We start from the raw sequence: 21,946 nt of genomic DNA on the forward strand, positions 1-21,946 counted from the left end.
TATTTAATATTTAGTTATGAGTTTTTAAGTATATGTTGAGTAGAAAATAATGTATAATTCATCAGGCAATGATTTAATTAAAAAGAAATTTGTGAATGTAAAGTTAAAAATAAATCAAGGGTCATTCAGGGGCCCCTATGGTCCTGAGGCCCGGGACAACATACCCGTTGCCCCCCCCCTGTCGACGGGCTTGGGTGTATGCATTGGAAGGGCTTGGCCTCACCCATGTAAAAACCCAAAGTACAATTTTACTGTGAGAGTCAGCTTTCAGAGGGGAGAACTCTTGACTTAAAATTTGCTTATGATGACCTGCAAGTTGATTACTAGGTTTACTAGGATTACTGAGTTCTTACAAAGGCGATCTGGGTTCACTTTAGAACACCGAACCCAGAGAAAGTGAGAGCTGCGGTGAGTCGCTATAAAACCTACACCTCAACTTGTCCTTCAGCGGAGCTGCAGACCTGAAGCAGGGCCCATTCTGCTTTGTCTGTTTTGTCAGAGTTTCCTGAATCTCTGCTGCAAAGTTAGCATGACTCATCGCCAGAAGATCTCCTTCAGAAGCCTTTGAATGGAGGATGACAAATGTCTGTTGGCGCTTTCAGATATCAGACCTGCAACACTTTCACTCTGCTTGTGATGAGTTGGACTTGAGATTTCACACAAGTTACACAACTTATGTGTCAGTTTAGAACGCAGCCGAACAAACCGAGGATCCGTCGTGTCCCATTGAAACAGGACAGCAGTCAGCTACGCCGTCAAACGTGAAAACACTGAACTCACGACTGAATATTCAAACCTGAAAATTGCTGGTTTGACACAGAAAGTGAGCATGACCAGCTGCTGTCTTCTACATACATGTACATGAACATTCCTGTTTCAGCATTACCCTACTGACTCGTTACAAATATCCCACCATGTTTTGCCCACAGTGGTAATATTGAGGACTCTGAAGGCACTATACTTGACCTAGACAGGAAAACAAATATAATCTGGAAAAAAAAAGATTGCAGAGGTGTGATTATGCTTCAGCAACAACCTGCAAAGCTTTCTCCGGTAACCACAGAGACAAATTTGCAGGCAAACGAACAGCTGACAGAATAACTCGTCAGGCCACAGTCAGGCAGCACAGGGACTAGTTTCATTAGGACAGAATGTGAGAGTGGCATAATAAGCACCGCTTTTATTATGAGACCTAAATGGGGTTTTCAGACAGTTGCCAATGCGATTAATTTAGCAAACACACAGTTCTTTTCCAAGGGCACAGGGGAGCTTTGACGGACAAATCCTGAGAGAGCTGGCGAGTGATGGAGCCTCATGAATACATTCATCCTGTTTGAGCACCTCAAGGTGGTTAAAAAAAATCAGATAAAGCAGGACTCCTGTCAGTAAGCTGGAGGTTAGCACTATAGATACCTCAAAGATCCTGTCACCGTTTGAAGATCCACCCCCCGCTCTCGCACGCATGCATACACCCACCTCATCTCTAGTAATGAGCATGAGTGTGTGTCGTTTTATTAAGTGTGGACACACACACACACACGCTCAACTCTCCCCTCCTCTGGATATATTACTTTATTCAGCAGCAGTCTCTAATGCCGCTCACATATCAACGCTGGGAGCTTCGTGCTCAGTAATTGCTGAATTAGTTCAATTTCAAAGTGCCTCTCTGATACGTTCACAGGGAGAGTTTGGACTCTGTGCATGTGTGTGTGTGTGTGGGGGGGGGCTCTCACTTCATCAGGCCTGGATCATACACAGATCAAACAGACAGAATCATTTTCTCATCTAAGTTCAAAAGATGTAAAAAAGTTGTGTGTGTGGAGGTGAGTGTTTCAGTGAAGTGAAGAGCTTCAAGTGTTTCACAAACACAGCTGAGGGGACAAACCAGCCAGGAGCAGCTCTGTGCTGCTGTTACACTGCGCGTAGAAAAGGACATGTTTGGGCCGCTTTGGGCACATGCAATTTATCTAGCCTCTTAGAGAAGTTTCTACTATTAAGTCTTTAAAGCCTCATTATAATTAATAAGCAAAAAAAAAAATCTGTTCCCTATCCAACTCAATTTTCAAGATTTTTCCAGGATCATTTCTATGGATTCTGTTGTCTTTGAAGGTACTGACAATAATTTCTACAAAATTCTCAAAACAGGTGGCTGTATATTAGGAAAAGGCAGTAGTAACGTCACTGCGCTGACAGATTTTTTTCACTTGTTTCAAGAAAAAAAGACCTTTAAGTTTCAGGAATGGACAGAAAATGCTTGTTAAGAAGGATTTTTTCTGTTTGTTTGGATATTCATTATTTACATTCATTAGGGAATAATCGTTTGAATACTGAACAGGCACTTAAAGTCAGCAATCTTCTCCTGAACCTAACCAAGCTGTCAACGTCGCCCACTTTGTACCATGTGCGTCTGTATGAGACGCTGAGAGGAGGGACAAAGCGGCGCTATTTGACGCTCTGGGTTGATATAAAGAGGTAAAGACACACAGAAGCAGCGCCATTGTGGAATAAAATGACAGAAATGAAAGCACATTATTAAGCATCAAAACATTAACTACATATTTCAAATGTAAATGCGAAGAAATGTCAAAGGTGAACTTTGATTTGGTTTCATTTTATTGTCAGAATATTTTTCTGAAATTTGTCCTGGATCCCCAAGCATACACTGTTTCACACACATAACACAACCAACATTTCACCAAACATGCATTACATCAGACATTAAGAATAAGAAGCTGCAGTGTAATCACTGTAATCGTTAATTTTTACATCAGAGCTTAACCTACACGGGAACACTGAGGCCTACCTAGAGCCCAAACGCTGTGCACTGACAGACAGAGGAACAAAAGAGACGTGCAGTCTCTTCAGTGGAGCCTCTGGGACTCCAGATCTCATGTTTGATGGCAAAAGATGCTATTTTTCAAATAAAGTATGAGAGGGCTCTGAGGTAATATTACTGGTCACACATTAGGAATGTTAATATGAAAATGCTAACAGTTCAGGGTTTGACTGTCCTCTGCCGTCGCTGGTTGATGCAGAATGCATTCTGGGATGCATGTCTGCCTCAAGCTCACATACAAATCAGCAACTTTGGCAATAAAGTAGGTAGAGCAAGAACATTACTTGCAATTCTGAGCTTATCTGGCTAAATGCGGTAATATTTCCACAGAGCAACAGTCTCTGCAGTCTGAGGCTCTTACCTTCTCTTATGGCTGTGAAGGGCGTTCCTTCCTCCTCTTGCAGACGAATCACCTTCAGAGCCACCAGCTTCCCATTCACCCTGGCAACAACACGCAGGACAGACAAAGTATGGTAATCCTGTGATTTTTAGCGACATGACAAAAGATTCTATTAAAATCGGCGAAGCCGGAGAACAGCAAGGATTGTTAAGTCAATGAAATGTAATTTAGCAGCAGTGGAGTGAGACCCGGGTACAAGGCCACAGGATTACAACTGAATGAAGCTCACCAATCAAAGCCGTTGCAGTGAGGAACAACGCGCACCAACATCATTACGCAGAAGATTAGAGTGTGTGGACTTTCATACATTTACAGTGTGTGAACTTTTCATTTTCTGGAATTTAATTAGCAGACCCTAGAAGGAGAGCAGCGCGCCACAAAAACATAACTATTGAATCAATGAATAAAAACATCCATCTTATAGTGATTAAAAGAAAAGAAATTACATTGCATGTGTGGGATTTGCAGCTCTACAGTGAGGAGAAAATATTATTTACATAAAACTAGACTCTGTGACTGTTATTGCTGTTCCATTTAATTCATTCATTCAGCTACAGCGCTGCTCTTGTATAATTAAATGTAATATTCACTGCCTGCACGGGTGGCTCTTATGAGCTATGAAGAAGAGTGACTGGGTTTGGCCTGATTCGGCATGCGTGCACTACTTACTTGCTCTTTCCTTTGTAAACTGTCGCATATGAACCTTCTCCCAGTTTCTCCAGCTTTTCATAGGAATCTGCCTTTCCAAACTTGGGGCTTGTAGGCTAAGGAAAAAGGAAGAGATATGAAAAGGTGATATAAAAGGACGAATTCAGCAACCCAGAAAAGAAAACTCTCGGAGGATTCAGAGGAAACATTACAAGTCTATGAGAGATATTAAAATCTGGAGGCTCCCCAGTGCATCATCGGGAAGGTGTAATGTCAGTGAGGAGGAGGAGAGAGGATTTCACAAACTCTGAAGACTGCTTTCATTTAATCGTCAGCTCACAACTTCTAGATGCCTCACTGTCAACAGCTCACAGAGGAAGAGGCAACAGCTACAGCTCGGAGGAAGTGAGGCCCACAACTGAACGGGCTCGTACCCAGATGGCATGAAAAGGAGGAACTAGCTCGACTTTAAAACTTCAGCTTATGGCGGGAAGTGACTGATTTGGATGAATTAGAATGAGCCCAGGTGGGCGGGTTGGTGCAGGTTGAGCTTGCATGCTCACCACCACTCTGGCAGTTTGTTAAGCCCATTATGACCCAAGATTTGGGTTTCGCCACGTGGGCTCACGTAGCGCTGATAATGCTGGATGACATCACCAAAACTGTCCAGTCAATGAGTCTGTGTAACTTCTTTATGTTTATGGGACGTGAACTTAAAGGAAACAATGGATATATTTGCTTTTGTCAGTTTTCCAACCTCAACACTTGCTTCAGTTCAGTATGAAGACGCTGGCACACAGCTCTCGCGTTCATTTGACAATGACATAGCAATACACCAACGCACAATGCTAACATCTAGCACTGTGAATTTGTCAGGGAAGTCTCCGGCTGTCTCTCATTTCTTAAAAACACGACACACACACCTCCACAGAACGTGGCCGAGTGCAGTTTCTGCTACATCTGCACTGTCCCTTCTCTTATCTCACCATCCTCTGCAGCTCTAATAAGCTCAGCATTTCTGAGGGCTACTCTAAACAAATTAGACCTCCTCCTGGGATAAAGCAGGAAGTGTAACTCTATCTGTGAAACAGCTCAGTTGGACAGTAAGATATTCTCGTCCTGGTGGCCTGAGGAACCTCTCGGAGGGACTCATGTTGCCTCTCGCTCCGCGACGGTGAGATTGGACTACAAAGAGATTCCCTTCTCATGCATTTTTCATCCGCAAACAAAGCCTTTTTTCTGTCTGCGTTGACCATTTCACACCTGCCCATCTTTATATTCATTTAAAAAACATATTCTTTATTTTCATACGATACCATCCCAGTGGCTCATCCATATGGAACTGCACAATAACAGCATACATAAATCAGACTCACAAAACTCAGCTCAAAAAAGAAGAAAACACAGAAATGATTAATGCGTACCACCAACTGTTTCTAATCAAAAATGAAGCAAGAATCACTAAAACGACAAAACCTCATGCCTGACGTTTTGCTATGACAGACTATGACGCACATTCTATACACTGAGACATCAGTATTCAGCTGGTAGCCAAGCTGCTGATGGTGAAACGCGAGTTAAGCTGCTGATGCCAAACAGATACAAGCATTTCAGTGTTGTACCTGAACTAATGCTGTTTGCTAGATGGAAGGACCAGGAATATTTTCAGTCTACAACAACTGGCTACTCCTCCCAATATACACAAGCTCATCTGACCAATAGAAACACATAACTGTTACGTATATAGGTAATATACAGGTCTAGGTCTAATGATTGACAGCAATGATCATCTACCATTAACTGGCCACAGTCACTGAGAGGGAGAACGTTTTTATTCCAATAGAAAATGGTTCAGACTCAGTAGATATTTGAGTATTCATATGGGTATAGGGTTGATCATGCTATTGGAATCCAGGATCAAATGTGTTAATCAACAATCTGCAGCTACAACCTGAAAATGTGGTGAACAACATGGGTATGAAGTGTTGATGAAAGCTAGCTGACACACTTTCTTTGAGAGATTATTGTTAATGAGCTCCTCCCTTCAAATACTGGAGGCAGACCTCCTGTTTACAACACGTGCCCTGCATCAAGGTTTAGCTGACAGATTCCCCAGACACTGACATGACATGACCAGCTAGGTCATCTGTCTCCAGAGGAGTTGGCATGGTTGGTCTGACCTGCAGAAAGGGACGTATTCCTCCACAAACAATCTTTGGCCGAGTACAGACAACAGCTTTTAGAGAGCACTTTATACACATTCATTGGCTGCAGCTGAGAGTTTCTGCTGCAGGTGACATTTGTCATTTTAAAGAGATCAAGATCAGCTCTGACTAGAAATGAGAAGCCTGCTAACTGGAAACCAAGCCTAATGGATGGATGAGAGAAGCCGGGTGGAACGGCAGCTCCCTGTTTGAAGCTTCTAACTGACATGAGTGCAGCTTTCACATAAAGTGTGCATACAGATGAAAAGCCTTTATCTCCAAGTACAGGCCGTGTCTGACCAAAGAGAAGCCCACTGTCCCACCTTTCAGCCCAAACGTTTGTGTGTGAATGCTAAGAGAGTCGGGCTGGTCGGGCTGTCTAAACAAAAGGACCATTACACATTTTCATAATCATGGTGAAACAATCCATTAGTGTCTTGCAGCGATGCTGGCAATCAGTCAGGCCTCATATCACACTTATTAAGTCGTATTTGCGTGCTCACTCATTAGGCTTTTCACATTTGGTGCGAAATTAAAAAAGGAACCACAAACGTATAAAAACCTGAAAATCTCATTTGCATGATTAAGAAAATCACGTTGTTTGTAAACAGCCTTCAATTAGGCGTGCGAAGGAACAAAGGCCGGAAAATTTGGTTCAGATGGAGAAAAAGAGCTCGGCTGCCACAACAAAACACCTGAGAAATTCAGCTGCAACTGGCGCTTTAACGGCGTTTGAAAAGCTGCAGCCCTGTCAGAGGCAAGCAGGAGCATGCTACAGCTGACATTGTTGGGGTTTGATGTTGAAATACATTTAAAAGCTTCTGGTGACTCCCTTGTTCTTACTGGCTGCTAGTACTACTGTTGTTCCAACCAGAGGCCTAACTGCTGTGGTCAGGGTGGATTTTCAAAACTCTTTGCTCCACTCATTTCCCCACTAACTGCTCATTAACGTCTCTCTAAACACTCTCATCTTACTGTGCAGCTAATCTGGATATAAGGAGTTGATAAAGGTGTTCATAAGCTTGTCTAGGTTGCCTTCTGTTGTCGTGAGGTCACAGCAGTAAGCTAAAGTGCAGTCACGCCCGATTTCACTTCCCAGTGCAATAAAGAATGGCACAAGACCTACGCCAGGTTCCTGTTCAAAGGAAATGCAAAACTTTAACTGAATTCAGAGAATCTGACAAATAAAATGCAAAAATGAATGTGCATTTCCATCCACTACTGCTATGTGAATACTTAAGAGTTGGTTAGTCAAGATAAACTCTCCGGTCGACGCCATTAAACCACTGCAGAAGAAGAGTCATCAGACCTCAAACAGTAGAAAGCAATGCAGATGGAAATATGGTATTTATGTTTGTTTTAAGTATTATGTGAGAAAGACTACAGACTCAGTGCTCCACACAGATCTCACTTTTCCACCTCGGCCCGGCGCAAAAACTTTTTCGGGATTTTTCCACTTTGTTTTCCAATTTCTGCTTTCCCACTCAGGTTTAGTGTACAGAAATTATAAAAGAGGTGGCTGAGGACTCACTTACATTCACTTCCAGGCACACATTTGATCCTGCCTAGGTTGCTTGGAGCAGAATTCAGCTGCGTTTTCAAGACGTACGCTTTTTGTTTTTATATTTTTATTCCAGCCTGCAGCCTGCCTTTTCCTGAAGCACTTAGAAGGCGAAGGCCGGACTGACTGCATCATTATAAGGAGATGATGGTCTCTACACATCATTCAGAACTGAAAACAGCTATATTTCGTGTTGTCTTTATTGCCTCTCAGCTGTCATGTTCATGCTTAGAGCTGGAGTTGGGGATGGGTTAAATGCAGAGCTGAATGACTGTATGTGTCGATGAAACCTGATCGACATTTACATAAAGATGCTGCAACTGACAATGAATTACAGACGGTCTAATGTGAGATTAAAAAGTTCCACAAATATGCGCATAAGAATAAAAAAAATTGCCACCTCTACCCCATCCTATCCCAGAACTACAAGCTGTGTTTCCATGGCAACGCTGGCACAACTGTTGACTGCTTTCTCACCCACTGTTTATCAACTCAAACAGAGGTGACTGCCGCCCATGGTGACGATGATACTGTATCATCAGTACCATTGCTGCTGGCGGCTTCTCCTGTTGTCTTTCCCCTGCTTTATTATTTTTCCGTTGCCCTTCGCCGCGTTACACGCTGTGACCATTTCTCGGCGAACAGCAGCCAGGCACTGTGACTCTGTGCAGCTTGGTGCCGCGTCTGGTATTGTTGCGTCTGTATGGAGACCTACACAAAGACCTCTGCTCAGTGCGCGTCTGACAACCAAGCACTGCAGTTCGTTGTTTGTTAAGAAGAATACACAAATCAGACTGTTTATTGAACTGCTTTAGTCAGAGTCAGGCCAGCCCTTTCCCCCTGCATCCTGTCTGTGTGCTGCAGCATAAAGTGACGAGCCACGCTTCTGAGCTTCCAGCTCTGAGCAGACATGATATCAATTATCAATCTGCTCATGTCACACACGAAAAGAAAGCAAATTATAAGCAAAATTGTCAAAATACTGATCTACCCCTTTAAAGTCATCATCACTGGGCAGCCTGTCTGACAGAGTGAAAAAGTGACGAATGGCAGAAAACAGGTGATGTTCTGTATGTTTACTGACTCAGCAACGTCCACTACACACACACACACACACACACACACACACACACACACACACACACACACACACACACACACACACACACACACACACACACACACACACACACACACACACACACACACACACACACACGTCTACTACCTCGACATAACCCACCATAATCATACCAGACCAAGCGGCAACACCCCTGGGCTTTTCCTTTTTTTTTTATAATTAAGCAAGGATGCATGATTTTACTCATGACGTCAACTTTTCATTTGAAGAGTTGGTCTTTCAAAAGTTACACAGACTTCGCCCAGACGATGTAGGCCTTCTTAAGACAGTAAAGGATCAGACAGCTTTGTCTAATTGATGACTGGTCTATGTGGAATATGAGCTTTTAATAGATCTAAGCTACAATCAAAGCTGCGCAGCCAGCACCTGGTGATGCAAGCACCAGCCAATCAGAGGCAAGACAGACTCGTTTTGGCTACAACACGTCTGATTATTCTCTTTGTGATACTCTGCAACCAGGATAATTTCTTGCTACTGTGACCCCGGACTTCACAATCAAGCGGAGGATTTTGGATGGCTGTCGCCAAGTGTATACTTCTAAAAATGCAATGTGTGTAATGGGTATAAAGTTGGGGATGACAGATGTGTTGGCGTATTGATAAATCCTCTATGTGAACGGTGTACTTACAGAACTGGGGCTGGAGTGCCGACGCAGTTTGGGGGACTCCTTGCCGGCGGACGAGCTCTTGGCGTTGATGCAGGCATTGTTCTCAGAGTGGACCCTCTTCACCTGGCTGGCGGGCTTCTCGAACGGGTCGAAGCCGCTCTGCGTGCGCTGCACTCTCACCTTCTTGTCCTCAGGGATGGTGTCCAGGGGCTTGATGACCGAGTCTGTTCCCTGGCAGCTGCGTGTGGACATCTTTGTGACACATATCTGTCAAAAAGGAAGAGGAAGAGAGGAGAAGATAGAGGAAGAGGATAAAAGTGAGCATTAAAGGAAAAAAAAAATCCATCTGCGATTACCAGTGTTCAGCCAAAAACTGACTGTGCCCCCGCCTTCCAGATCCTGCCTGTTTTTCATCTCTCTGTCAGCCCGGGTCTCTTTCCTCCCTGTAGAGCCTTGCTGCTACCTCTCTGCTCGGATGAGAGCCTTTTTATCTCCATCTCTCTTTTCTCTGATCAAAACAGCTCCAGCCTCTGTCGGCTCTGCTCCACACACACACACACACACACACACACACACACACACACACACACACACACCGCCGGCTGCTGCTGCTGTTCCCATACTGCATTCACACAATCCCACCTTATCTCTGACACACATCTCCACAGCCATACGATTGTGCAGACACGCCACAGATTGTCTCCTACAAGCCCATCAGGCATAAACACAGCCCTCCACACTCCCAATCCATTTTCCAAGACAAAGCACCTCACCAGCCGCTCCTCCACCACGCTCTGTGTATGTTGGACACAAAAGACGCAGGCGGCATGACATGTTTTGCCACGGCTCCCTTCGGATTAAATATTTAGGCCTGGGCTCCCCTGCAGGAAGAACTTCTAATTACTCTAATACACGAGGAGGAGTCGTCTTGCAGCTCAGCGCTTTGGCTTGGTCCTTCGCACGGGCCAGGTTTCACTGGACACACCAGAGCATTTCCCACTACACCACTCTCTTCTCTGTGTGGAAACTTCAATCAGAAATGATTGATAGCGAGGTTGATGACAACCTGAGTGATGATGATGATGATAATGTTTTTTCTTACTGTGCCAGGCATACAAATATGCCTGTCCCTCATGGGCTGAAAAGAACAACAAATCACTACAGACCAGATGCAGCATAGGGCTGAACAGTTTGAGATAAATGTTTCACTATGATATTTCTGAGCAAAACTGTGATTATACAAATAAAACAAGAAGCCTGCATTTCTGTTCTGAACAGCATTAAAGCTATAAACTGTAGATATATAGCCCAATTTATGCATGTGACACAAACTGCTATAACATTAAATCAGAGAATCATAAGAGTTATAATAAAAACAATGAAAACCATTTAATACAATTAAATCTAAATTTGAAAAATCTTCTGTTGCTTTTTTACATTAGTGGTATACTGTGGTTCAATAATATTCAGATCCAATCATTCAAAAGCAGCATTATACTCATTAGTTCTGACAGTCATAACAGCTGGATAGCTGCCTACTTATGGTAATAGTGGCGACACAGGTGACTAAACTGGTGTTCATGTTTTCAACTTTTATTCATCTATACATCAAAATATTTCAATCAATAAATCAAATGGAAGGATTCAGAGCAGAGGGAGTAACAAAAGAATATGTCTGAGGACATAAGCACATACAACGGGCCGGATAAAACAAGAGAGCGACGCAGGAGAAGCAAAAAGAAATGAGGAGTTAGGTGATGAGGCAGCCGAGCTGTTCCACGCAGACCCGCTGTGTTCTCACTGACAGCAGTTATCATCCTGAACAGCACATAAACACACAAACAAAAACAAATACGGTCATTTAGGGCCTATCACACTACAAGGCATCAATACTTGATGAGAGAGTCTGGGAAGAATGTGTTCAACAAGGCTTATGTTCCAGGCACTCCAGAGAACCATCAGAGTCACAGGCACAGACCATGAAAAGGTCACCAGAGCTCCTCAGGACCACGAACAGATGGAGGTTTACTTCCAGATACAGAGTGACACGTCATACTTTAGCTCCACCTCCACCAGCTACAACCATGAAATGCTGAATGCACATTAATGCATGCTCTAATAATCCAATAACACTGACAAGGGTCATTTTGCATGATGAGCACTTTCTCACGTTTGATCATCTGAGTATGTTTTACTGATGATTCTTCCAAGTGCAGATTTTGAATGCAGAGCTTTTACTTCTAATACAGAATTTTCATACTGTAGTTTTGCTAATTTTACACATGTAAAGGATCTGAACACTTCCTCCGCCACTGGCCATCACATGATGGTCCCACGTCTGCTGTAAATGATCTAACATGGCCAGATGGAGTACACGGACATCCTGCCTGTCAGTGTGTGTCAGTGTGTGTTCGGTTTCCTAGAAAGTGGAAACATATCCTTTATCATTGTGTTCACACGTAAACTCCTAAACTACACCTCTGCCTCACTAAAGTAGACACAGCCTTCCTGCTGCTTCGGGCATTAATGGAGATTTGTCCATTTGCTTGCTTTGGTCTTTCTTCATGACATGCCCCTGTGCTGAGCATTGTGTTTGGAATATGATACCCCCCGTTAGATGCACTGTTTCTCTTCTCTGGTGTCATAAAACACACGTGTGCTCGGTTACAGCTGCCAGTTTGCACGCTCACAGAGGGCATCTACCCAACATATTCACTGCCACAATGAGCCGCTCTGTGTGAGCTTAAATTACTGCATATCTCAACATCGACTACGTGGCTTGGCACAAAGTGACGTACAGAAGCTCCAGTTCAGAGAAGATGAATTCAAATGGCCTATGGTGGTCTCTTGACTTGACTTGTGGTTTTGAGTGAAATATCAAAAACCTGTCAGTAGCATGACATCCAAATAATCCTATGTAGGGGAAGCAATCCTTTGTGGTGTGTGAGGCATATGATCGCTGGCCAGGGAGCAGCTGGAGAGCCCCTAGGAGGAGCTGGAAGATCCAAGAGGAGGAAAAGGTTGTGTTTGCTGCAGGGACGGATTCCAGTTACCGGTTCCATTCTGGATCTGTGTCCAAGCTGGTGAAATACCCAGACTCATTAAGCCATGTGGCCAGTGAATGCATTCCCAATCTCGCAGAGATAGTCTCTTCTGCTTCTTTCTGACACTACAGGCATCAGGAAATTGCCAAAAAAAAAGTAAAATAATAAAATGAAATAATATGCAGCAGCAACATTAATCCAAAGACATCATATATAATAGTAAAACACTGACAGGGACCATTTTACTGCAGAATGAGTGCTTTGACTTTTGATACTTTTGGTACATTTTGCTATTAATACTGACACACTTTTACTTTTCACACCATGGTACTATTATTTTGACATAAGTGTCGGATCTGAGTGCTTAGCTTTGACAATTACAAATGGCGGTTGGGCAAACAACAGGACAACAGACTTCTCAACAGTTACTGGGCCATCTTGTTCAGTGCTTCAGTGATGTAGACACCAACCTCTTGAAAGTCTGCCGCGTTCGTCCTTCTGGTGCGTTCCTTGCTCACTTGCCTTAAATGCAAAGTATTTCCAACCGCAACCGGTCCCAGGGGCTCTCTTTAATGAGCTAACGGCATAACAAAACCTGCAACGTACCACGTAAGCTATATTCAAGCAGAGCAAATGAGACGAGAGACGAGACGACGGCGCTGTGAGTGAGTGAAAGGAGGTGGGACTATGTGGGCGCTGCAGCGATGTGTGTGTCAACTCGCTGTTGGAGAGATGAGAGTGACAAAGCGCAGCTGGTACCGGCGTATCGATACTGCGGAACATGAGCACTGAAACCATTTCAAATATTCAGAATCGCTTTGTATTGAAAATCTAGAGTTTTGACAGCACTATTGGCTGCTCTGTTGTTTTCTCATTTCCATGACCCTGACCACAACAAGCAACTTGCAATGGATGGACTGATCGATGTAGGGATAGCTCAATGGATGGATGGATGGCTTGACGGATCACCAGTATATTCAATACTGCACCCACACAAAACTTTACACAGGGAAGTAACAGGTTTAAAATTAGAAGTCTAAAACATTAATTGGCTGTCAGTGGTTGCATCAGACTCACAGGAACAGGACAGGAACACATCACCTCCAGAATGGAAGCGAGCAGTGTGGATCCAAAGCTCATGCAGACATTACACACTGCTGTGCTCTGCAGACACAAGTCAGCACTGAGGACATCACGCTGCAGGTATCAAGAATCAAGGTGAGGTATTCAGCTATTCACATATGCCAAAAATCCTTACTTATTTTATGCAATGGGCCACCTAGTATCAGGCTTTATTAGGAAGACCTGGAACAAACCACTTTGAGAAAGTAATGGAAAATATATCAAATCTGTTACTTGGTATTATCCAAACTTCCATTTACTTTCATTTGCAGCTTAATTGGCCAGAACTTATGACAACCCATCTTTTATAAAACTACGTGGACACCCAAGCCAAGTATGCAGACATCTGAACATTACATATGTGGTTGGGTGTAATGTCATTTCAACACCGTGGCCGTTAATGCACAGCCTCCACTCTCCTGGTTTCAGGCTTTTCTCCACATGCTGAACCTACCTACAATGATTTGCTCCCATTAGTGAGGTCTAGCACTGATGCTGGGTGATACGATCCGGCTCACAGTCCGTGTTCCTGTTGATCCTGAAGGTGGTGGCTCTGTAGGCTAGTCATGTTCTTCCACATCCAACTGGGAAAGCCATTTCTTTATGAGGCTGACTATGTACACAGGGGCATTTGTTGAAACGTAATAGGACCAAGCACAAACGGTTGCCACAAGGTGAAGGCACACTACAGTCTAAAATACAGTGTGCTGTAGTATTAGGATTCCCCTACAGCAACCACAAATCAGCATTCCACTGCAGAGAGCCTGTTAATCCAGCACCTTTCACTAACAGAGGCATCATCATCTATAACAGACAGGGCCTCCATGCCCCCACAAGTCTACTACATCATCTTGCCATCATACCCATTCACTGTTACACACAGAATAGTGAGTAACAAGTATTTATAGGCAAACATTGTCTATTAATTACTGTGAAGGCATCACTGCCTGCAATTACTATATTACATCCTTAGGCAGAGAGCAGATTATCCTCTGATGATCCTCTGCCAAAACTCTCACTGCTCCAGCTGATCCGGTGAATTTAGACATATACACAAACACGAACACGCAGAGATGAAGAAGGCAGCCGTAAGAATGATCTGTGTGATGCCTGGAAGCATAAGACGGCCCTTCCTACAACCAAACCGTGTGAAGTCAGCTCACAGCTATGGAGGGCACGCAGCATTAATTCTTCACTATAAGCAGGAAACATTTGTCACCATGGAAACTGATAGATGCTGTGCTCTTTCTGTTATTGGGTTACTGTATATTATGTACAGAAAAACACAATTTTCATATGGTTTATATGACATTTCCTACATTATCCAGCAAAACTGCTTCCCAGTAGGAGCGGTGGAAGTCAGCTGCTGTATGAAGTGATTTAGTGTCTATCAGCTCATTGTTTTGTTGCTGCAAACTTACAGTTTTGAATCACTGTCACTGTTCTCATCAATCGTTTCCAAATGGAAAAAAAAAAGCTGGCGCTTTGAGTGATTATTTTAAGATAAATATAAGAAATAAGAGTGCAAGCATTTAAAGATAAGTGCATGGACAGGAAGGCCGACTGTGCTCACTGGTTTATGGCAACATGTGGATTCCCTGCTACATCTGGCTTTCCTCTGTTGCCAAGATGGGAAAACCCTGCCGCGGATGCAATTACACCTTATTGATTCTGGTTGAAGGACAGCCTCTTTAATCAGTAGTACCCCACCACCACCGCTCTGATATAGCAACACAAACATGCACACACATAAACAAACGGTGATAAACTGCATTGTGTTCCTATCTATAATTTATTCTGTACCGCTGCAGTGACCCCATTGCCCCACAGGGATCATTTACGATTTATCTTATCTTCGCGTTGTCATACAGTAATGGAAAAGGTAGGCAGCAGCGCAGTGGGCAGGCCCCGGCTAATGCAACTATCTCCAGAGGAGTAGTTACTGATGACATTAGCTTGACGTATGACAAGAACCACAGAAGCCATAAAAGACCAATCAGCCATAAAGCCTACTTATGTGCTCTGCTTACTCACGGCTATCAGCCGAGTTAACTCGGCCACATTCAGGGCTTACCCGCTGCGTGAACGCATTTCCATTTCAGCGAGACAAAGCAGAGCTATCGGCTTGCCTGGACTCATCGTTCTGGGCTCAAGACGACAGTGAGACGATACACCGGAGGACAGACTGGAAAAAACACCTCATCCTCCTCCCATCCACACTGTCTGGAGAGCACAAGCCTTTGTTTCAGCGCCTTTGTTTCGGAATGGCAAGCGTGTGTGTGTGTGTGTTTACGTAAGAGCCTGTGTGCATGCGTTTAAAGGAGTCAATTAGTGTGTGTGCATGTGTGTGCGCACGCACACTAATTGACTCCTTTAAACAAAATAAGTTCACTATCGGTATCTAAAAGAACTTCTAACTGGTTTGAATAACATGGTTAAGGATGTTCCTGTCTGTGTCTTGTGCTGCTGAGTGCAACACATTTCTCTCCTTCTATGTTGGGAACATAGATGACAATACACTGGCCTGCCTGGCTGAAAATCGGAAAGATCGGATGGTATTTAATTGTCTACAGCTAAATAGAGACTGAAGAGAAGTTCTTCTTTCGGGCCCACATGGTGTTAAACCAACACTCCATTATCTGGACTTTTCAATGGAGCAGGCTTTCGGTCTTGTAAATTCTTTCCAGCGGAGGAGAAACACTGCTAAACTCAGGCCCATTGTGAGATGGAGATGCTTATACACGTGTTTACTTCCTCACGTCTTGATTACTGCAGCTCCTGTTTCACCCGTCTTAGTAAGACATCCGAAGGTCCAAAACGCTGCTGCCAAGCTTCTGACCTCCAACATGTCACATGTAACACCAATCCTGACATCTCCACACTCCAGCTGAAGATTACTGTAATTACATGTAGAGCCTTGCATGGTCAGGCACCTACCTACTTTAAAGAGCTATTGCAGCCATATAATACCAGAAGGAATTGGAGGTCCTCTGATCACAGTTAGCTGTTCTCAGATGGTGCTGTTGTAGTTGCAGCTCCTACACTTTGGACCTTTAAATAGAAGCTTAAGATCCAGTTTGTTTCAGCCTCTTGATTTTAGCTGGTTGTCATCTTTTAATGTCTGTTGCTCTGTCTCTCATGTGCTTTTTTGTTTTTCTTCTTTTGTGAATGATTGTGTGTTGTCTGTACCTGAAAGGTGTTATATAAATAAACTTAATGAATAAGCATATTAATAGAGCTGGTGCCTCCTCAAACGCAGCATGTTTTTGAGTGATGCTGGTCGAGATGGATGAACAGAAAGGAACGATGAATCGACACAGTTTAACAGAAGAAGATGTAATTGAGAGGTAAGCTGACAGGTCAGCATGCTGACATTTCAGTAAGTGTCACATCTGGTCCATCTCTGACCACTTACATGTGTGAGGTGAGGCTCACATGACAGACACAGGTAGCCACTGACTTCATGTTCAGCATCTCTAACTTTATCTGTCTGCCATTTGGTGCGAAGCAGGTCCAATCGATCAGCTCTTTGTCAATGAAAACAGCTGCCAGCCACTGCTGGACAGCAGTGACTGTGAACCAGAACAGTGGATTTGCAGGCTGTAAAACAGCTGGCTAAAAGATGTTAAGATAAGATAAGATCAACTTTATTAATCCCGAGCTGGGAAATTTGGTGTTACAGGCAGCATGAAGAAAAATAGCAAATAGCAAAAGCAATAGAAAATAATAAATAAGAATCTGACTATATATATGTACATTTTATACAAAAAGACTATAGAAAATATGTTACCAATGAAAAGTAGTTGAGATATTAAAAAACTGGACAGGGATTGAAACAGAAATTGCACGTGGTTATGGATAAATTAAGTACAGTATTTGCTCTATTGCATAGTAGATAAATATATATATGTGTGTGTGTGTGTCACAGTGAAAATAAATTAAAAACAAAAGTGCTCTATAGCGGCAGAATCAGGTGGTAATTCCCTGTGGGTCTCTAAGCACAGTAGGCACTGTGTAGTCTGACTTCTGTCCTAGCCTTGGACAGTGTAACGGTCACTTGATCCTTAAGGAGCAAGTTTGCTTCAAATTCAGTTCCTGTTGGATCATTGAACAGCTCCTCTCATACATTTCCTACATTTGAAATTGGGAAAGAGGTGGAAAAGAAAAGTGAGAGTTTTCTCTTCTCTCCTCACCTCCCTCTTTAGCACTATTCTTCACACATCTCCTGTGTCGTCACTTTTCGTGTAGAACACCATGAACATCTCTGGTGGAAGACTCTCCGAAAGCGTGCGTTGTTAAACGCCCAAACGATGATGGCGGGCTTTCCGCCTTTCGCCTTTAGACGTGATGCGGCAACACGTTCGTTCCTGTACCTTGACCTTTGGGGTGAGGGAAGCCAATGATCATGACTGATTGTGATGAGAATGACAATGATTAATTTGCGAGTTTTCATATTTTAGGAGTTATTCTGTGATGAAGTATTGTAATTTCATTTTTTGGCACAGACCAACCTACTTTCCCATATCCTTGAGTTCTGCTGGCCTCCTGTCAAAGCCAATGTGACTTTTCCCTGCAACTCACTCTCATTAAGCACGCCAGCAAAATAAAATATGTAAGTGCATTTTTGTTACTTTGCTGCTGTGGCTCATTTTGAACACCAGCCTTAAGATATTGGGACGAGAGTCTTAATTAACATACGTGGTGCAATGAAACATCCCAACAGCCAACTGATGCCCCAGATAGTGGCTCATTACAGAATCAAATACCCACATCACCACTGCAGAAACCAGACCGCAGCCCTGACATGATAGATCTATGTGACATTCAGCATCACAGCATAGAAAGTAAGGAACACTGACCAGAGACAGCACCTCCCAAGAATGAACTGCACCCCTCAGAGCAGGTACTTTCTTGAATCTGTGAAATGCTAAATAATTTCACTCAATTTCTGAAGAATGCTGCATCATTAATATGTTATTAGTTAGAGAGACTTGACGTTAACACTTGCCATTTTGTCAATATAGCCAGAAAATCCAAATTTGGCACTAAGACCGATCAATCAAACAAACGCACCTCTAAATCAAAATATAGTCCTCTTTAAGCCTCTAGTTTGTGGAACAATAATTTCCAAAACGGCCACAAGACCAGCTCATTAGAGGAGGCAAAAATAGCTGTCATTTTCTAATAGAAATGAGGTCTTGAGTTACAGTTATTCATTGATTCGGTGTTCAGCGTTCAATGGCCACTGGAGGAACTGCAGCTCGAGGCTCTTGCATAAGCTTCAGCGTTCAGCAACAACAGTTTCTGCTTGGATCGAGACATTAAGGTTTGTCCTGTAAGCAGTAGAAAAAAAAGAAGACAGCAGTGATGGTCTTCCTCACTACATTATGTAAGTAAACTTCTAATGTGCTATATTTCAATGTTTTCTTTCACAAATAAGAATGGCGTGTAACCACTCTCCTGACAATTTAATCAACAGCATTTCCTGCCTCGTTCAGCTGCTAATGGCGCCTTACAAAGTGTTCCCAAGTGGATCTGTATCTCTAAGTCCGAAGAAGCTTCACCATTCAAGCTCAGAGCCCAGTGCCAACCAGCCTCTTTTAGCAGAATGAAGGAGGTTTCTCAGGTCCAGCAGACTTCTTGGGGGAGGAAATGTTCTGGCCAGTTAGTGACTCAGCCTTCTACCTCCTGATTAGTACAGCCGGCCACTGCCTTTGATTGGGACTCTGGAGAATGGAAAGCGTCGACATATAAATGACTAAACTGGCCGGCTTCCCAGCTGTTATGGTTTGAGGAGAAGGCACAGTCACTCAGGAGAATGGCTGTGACGGGGCCAGCTCCTTACTTCAGCCTCCACCCCACCAGCTACTCTCCTTTCCAGCTCTGGCAGCCTCGAATGTCGTTCATCTTCAAAAACACTGTCGTATAAGGCTCCGAAACCTGAGCCAGAAGCGCAGAATTATAATGAAAATACTTCACTAAACAGAGAAACTATTCACTTTGTTAAAATGCAAAAGTGCTGGTGGGAATTTTCCCATCCCTTCCCAAAGACAAGTGCTGCTCTGAATATTCATTATCAGTCTCATCTGATGCTGTGTTTCTTTCAAAGTTGGACTTTAAAACTTTTCTACTGGTAGGACACAGACATCGTGTACACACACACACACACACACACACACACACACAATATACCATGCACCATGCAAAAGATTTGAGCTCTCAGATAACATTTACCAAAGTCTCAGGCCTTAATGAGCTTGTTAGGGCAATGCCTTGTTCACAATCACCATTAATATGATTCCAATTGCAAAGTTTCCAAGTACAACAACCGTGACTCCTCAAACCTTGTCCAAACATCAGTGGCCATGGGCTCTTCGAAGCAGCTGCCATGCACTCAGGAAACTAGAATAATTGATGCCCACGAAGCAGGAGAAGGCTATTAGAAGACAGCAAAGCATTTTCAGGTAGTTGTTTCCTCAGTTCGTAATGTAATTAAGGAATGGCAGTTAACAGGAACAGCGGAGGTCAAGCTGAGGTCTGGAAGAGCAAAAAAACACAGAGTGAACTGCTCATTGGATTACTGGACAGGCAAATCAAACCTCCTATTCCACTGCAGAAGACCTTCAGGAAGATTCAGCAGACTCTGAGTGGAGGCGCACTTTTGTGTAAGACCCTCGTGCTTGGTAATTTCCCACATATCTCATATTCTGAAAAGTTCTAAACTGATCTAAATATGTAAAAATGGAGAAGTAATTCAGAAACAATATAGCATTAACTGTGGATTTCAGGTCTAATTGGGCATCCGCTGCTGACTCATTAGGACAAGGGCCACTTGAGCAAACACCTTCATTTTGTGGGCACTTGATATGAATCACACTGTGTGCCATCCACTCTGCTCTGGGGAAATGCATCTGAATAAAAGCATTGTGTCTGCTGTCACTGGCCTGCAGGTCTGCCACCAGAGTGATGCCCTCCTTCCTGGCCTCTCCTTCCAGGAGCCAGCAGTGAAGCTCCGGATTTATTTGATGACAATGCAAGTATTCCAATAGCAACACGGGACGAGCAAAGCATGCCTTGGAGGGTGCACTACATTGAGGACAAGATAAAAACAAATAGGTGATATGAATACTGAGGAAGACAACCTTTGCTTTCAACTGTCTCCTGCTTGTATACAGCCTCATGAAGCCAGACTACATTACAGAGCTCAGTTTTTACAGTGTTTTTAAGTCTGGGAAACACCCACTGGAATAGATTGAGCTTGAGTCTGAGACTGGACCAACCAGTCAGCTGTGGGTTTGTGTAGATCAGTGGGTCTCAGCACCTCAGCGCTTAGAGTCACATGCAACCTGTGACAAGGGTTGTCTTTTGTGTCCTATGTCCTAACATTGTTCCACAGCGCTGCATACTCTGTGAATAAAACTCCACATAAGTTGTAGCAGCCACAGGGTTTGTATTTGACATGCTGCTGTTCAATACTGCAAAGATAGGATCAGAAAGGACTTCCTCCAGAGCCGGGATTTTTATGACAATTGAAACTATGCCAAGCATCATAATTTAGTCCCTGGTTCTTCCAGTCTAAATGCAGGTAAGGGTCCAGAGTTCCTGAAATGGTTGCTTGGCTCCTGAAAAAGTTTCTGTGTTGCAGACAAGCTCACTTTAGGGTCTAGGGTCTTGTCTTCACGGTGACAAGTCAAAAACGTCAGAAATCATTGGTGTAAATATTAAGACATGATTTCATTCCTTTCCAAACTTCTCCTGACCACATGAACAACTATTAAAACACGGTGTCCTGGACGAGAAACGTTTCGATGGATGTATTTAGAATGTTCTTGTGAATACTTTACCAAAAATGTAAAAAGTTTTCCAGAAAACCAGTGTTTGTCCAGGTCGATGAAGGGGTACTGTGTTCAGTCAGTCAGCGAAGGCACCGGTATGTTTCAAAGAAAACGCTTATTAGGTTGTCAAAGAGCATTTGAAACCCCCGTTCTAATGGCAGAACATCATTTTCCAAAACAGACTGTCCAACGATCACAGCCCGGCTTTAAACAGCAGCTGGGCTGGTGAAAGTAGTAGTAGGCAGGGTTTGATCTTCTCTTTCAAGCAACAACCCTTTCAACACAGCAACACCATGACTGCTTTCCAGCGGACACTGTCCAGAATAATGTACCCCCATCGCCTCGGGTGTGCTTCATCGCATCAAGCCTACAAAGATCCACAAAAGAGACAGAGTTGGTGGAGAAATCCTGGAGAGATCAGGGAGGCAGCGGGAAGCAGGCGGGAGGAGACGATGACCGCGGGGTTTTGCCATTTGCAACAGATATAAACACTTCTGCCTTTTGACATGGTCAGACAACACTCTGCACGACCTAGTTTGTTCAAAGCA

General features: G+C 43.5%; 1 protein-coding gene across 2 annotated transcripts in view; it reads right to left on the reverse strand.

The window, feature by feature from the left end:
- Positions 1-21,946, reverse strand: part of cdk14 (cyclin-dependent kinase 14) — a 173,668-nt gene that overhangs the window by 109,722 nt on the left and 42,000 nt on the right. For both annotated transcript variants that reach the window (XM_041941703.1, XM_041941704.1), the window contains 3 exons: positions 9,419-9,664; positions 3,906-4,000; positions 3,198-3,277 (listed from right to left, as the gene is read on the reverse strand). In XM_041941703.1, coding sequence (XP_041797637.1) covers positions 3,198-3,277; positions 3,906-4,000; positions 9,419-9,664 — 421 coding nt within the window. The remainder of the gene's footprint in view (positions 1-3,197; positions 3,278-3,905; positions 4,001-9,418; positions 9,665-21,946) is intronic.

This window comes from Chelmon rostratus, chromosome 8, assembly GCF_017976325.1.
Source record: "Chelmon rostratus isolate fCheRos1 chromosome 8, fCheRos1.pri, whole genome shotgun sequence".
NCBI classification, from domain to species: domain Eukaryota; kingdom Metazoa; phylum Chordata; class Actinopteri; order Chaetodontiformes; family Chaetodontidae; genus Chelmon; species Chelmon rostratus.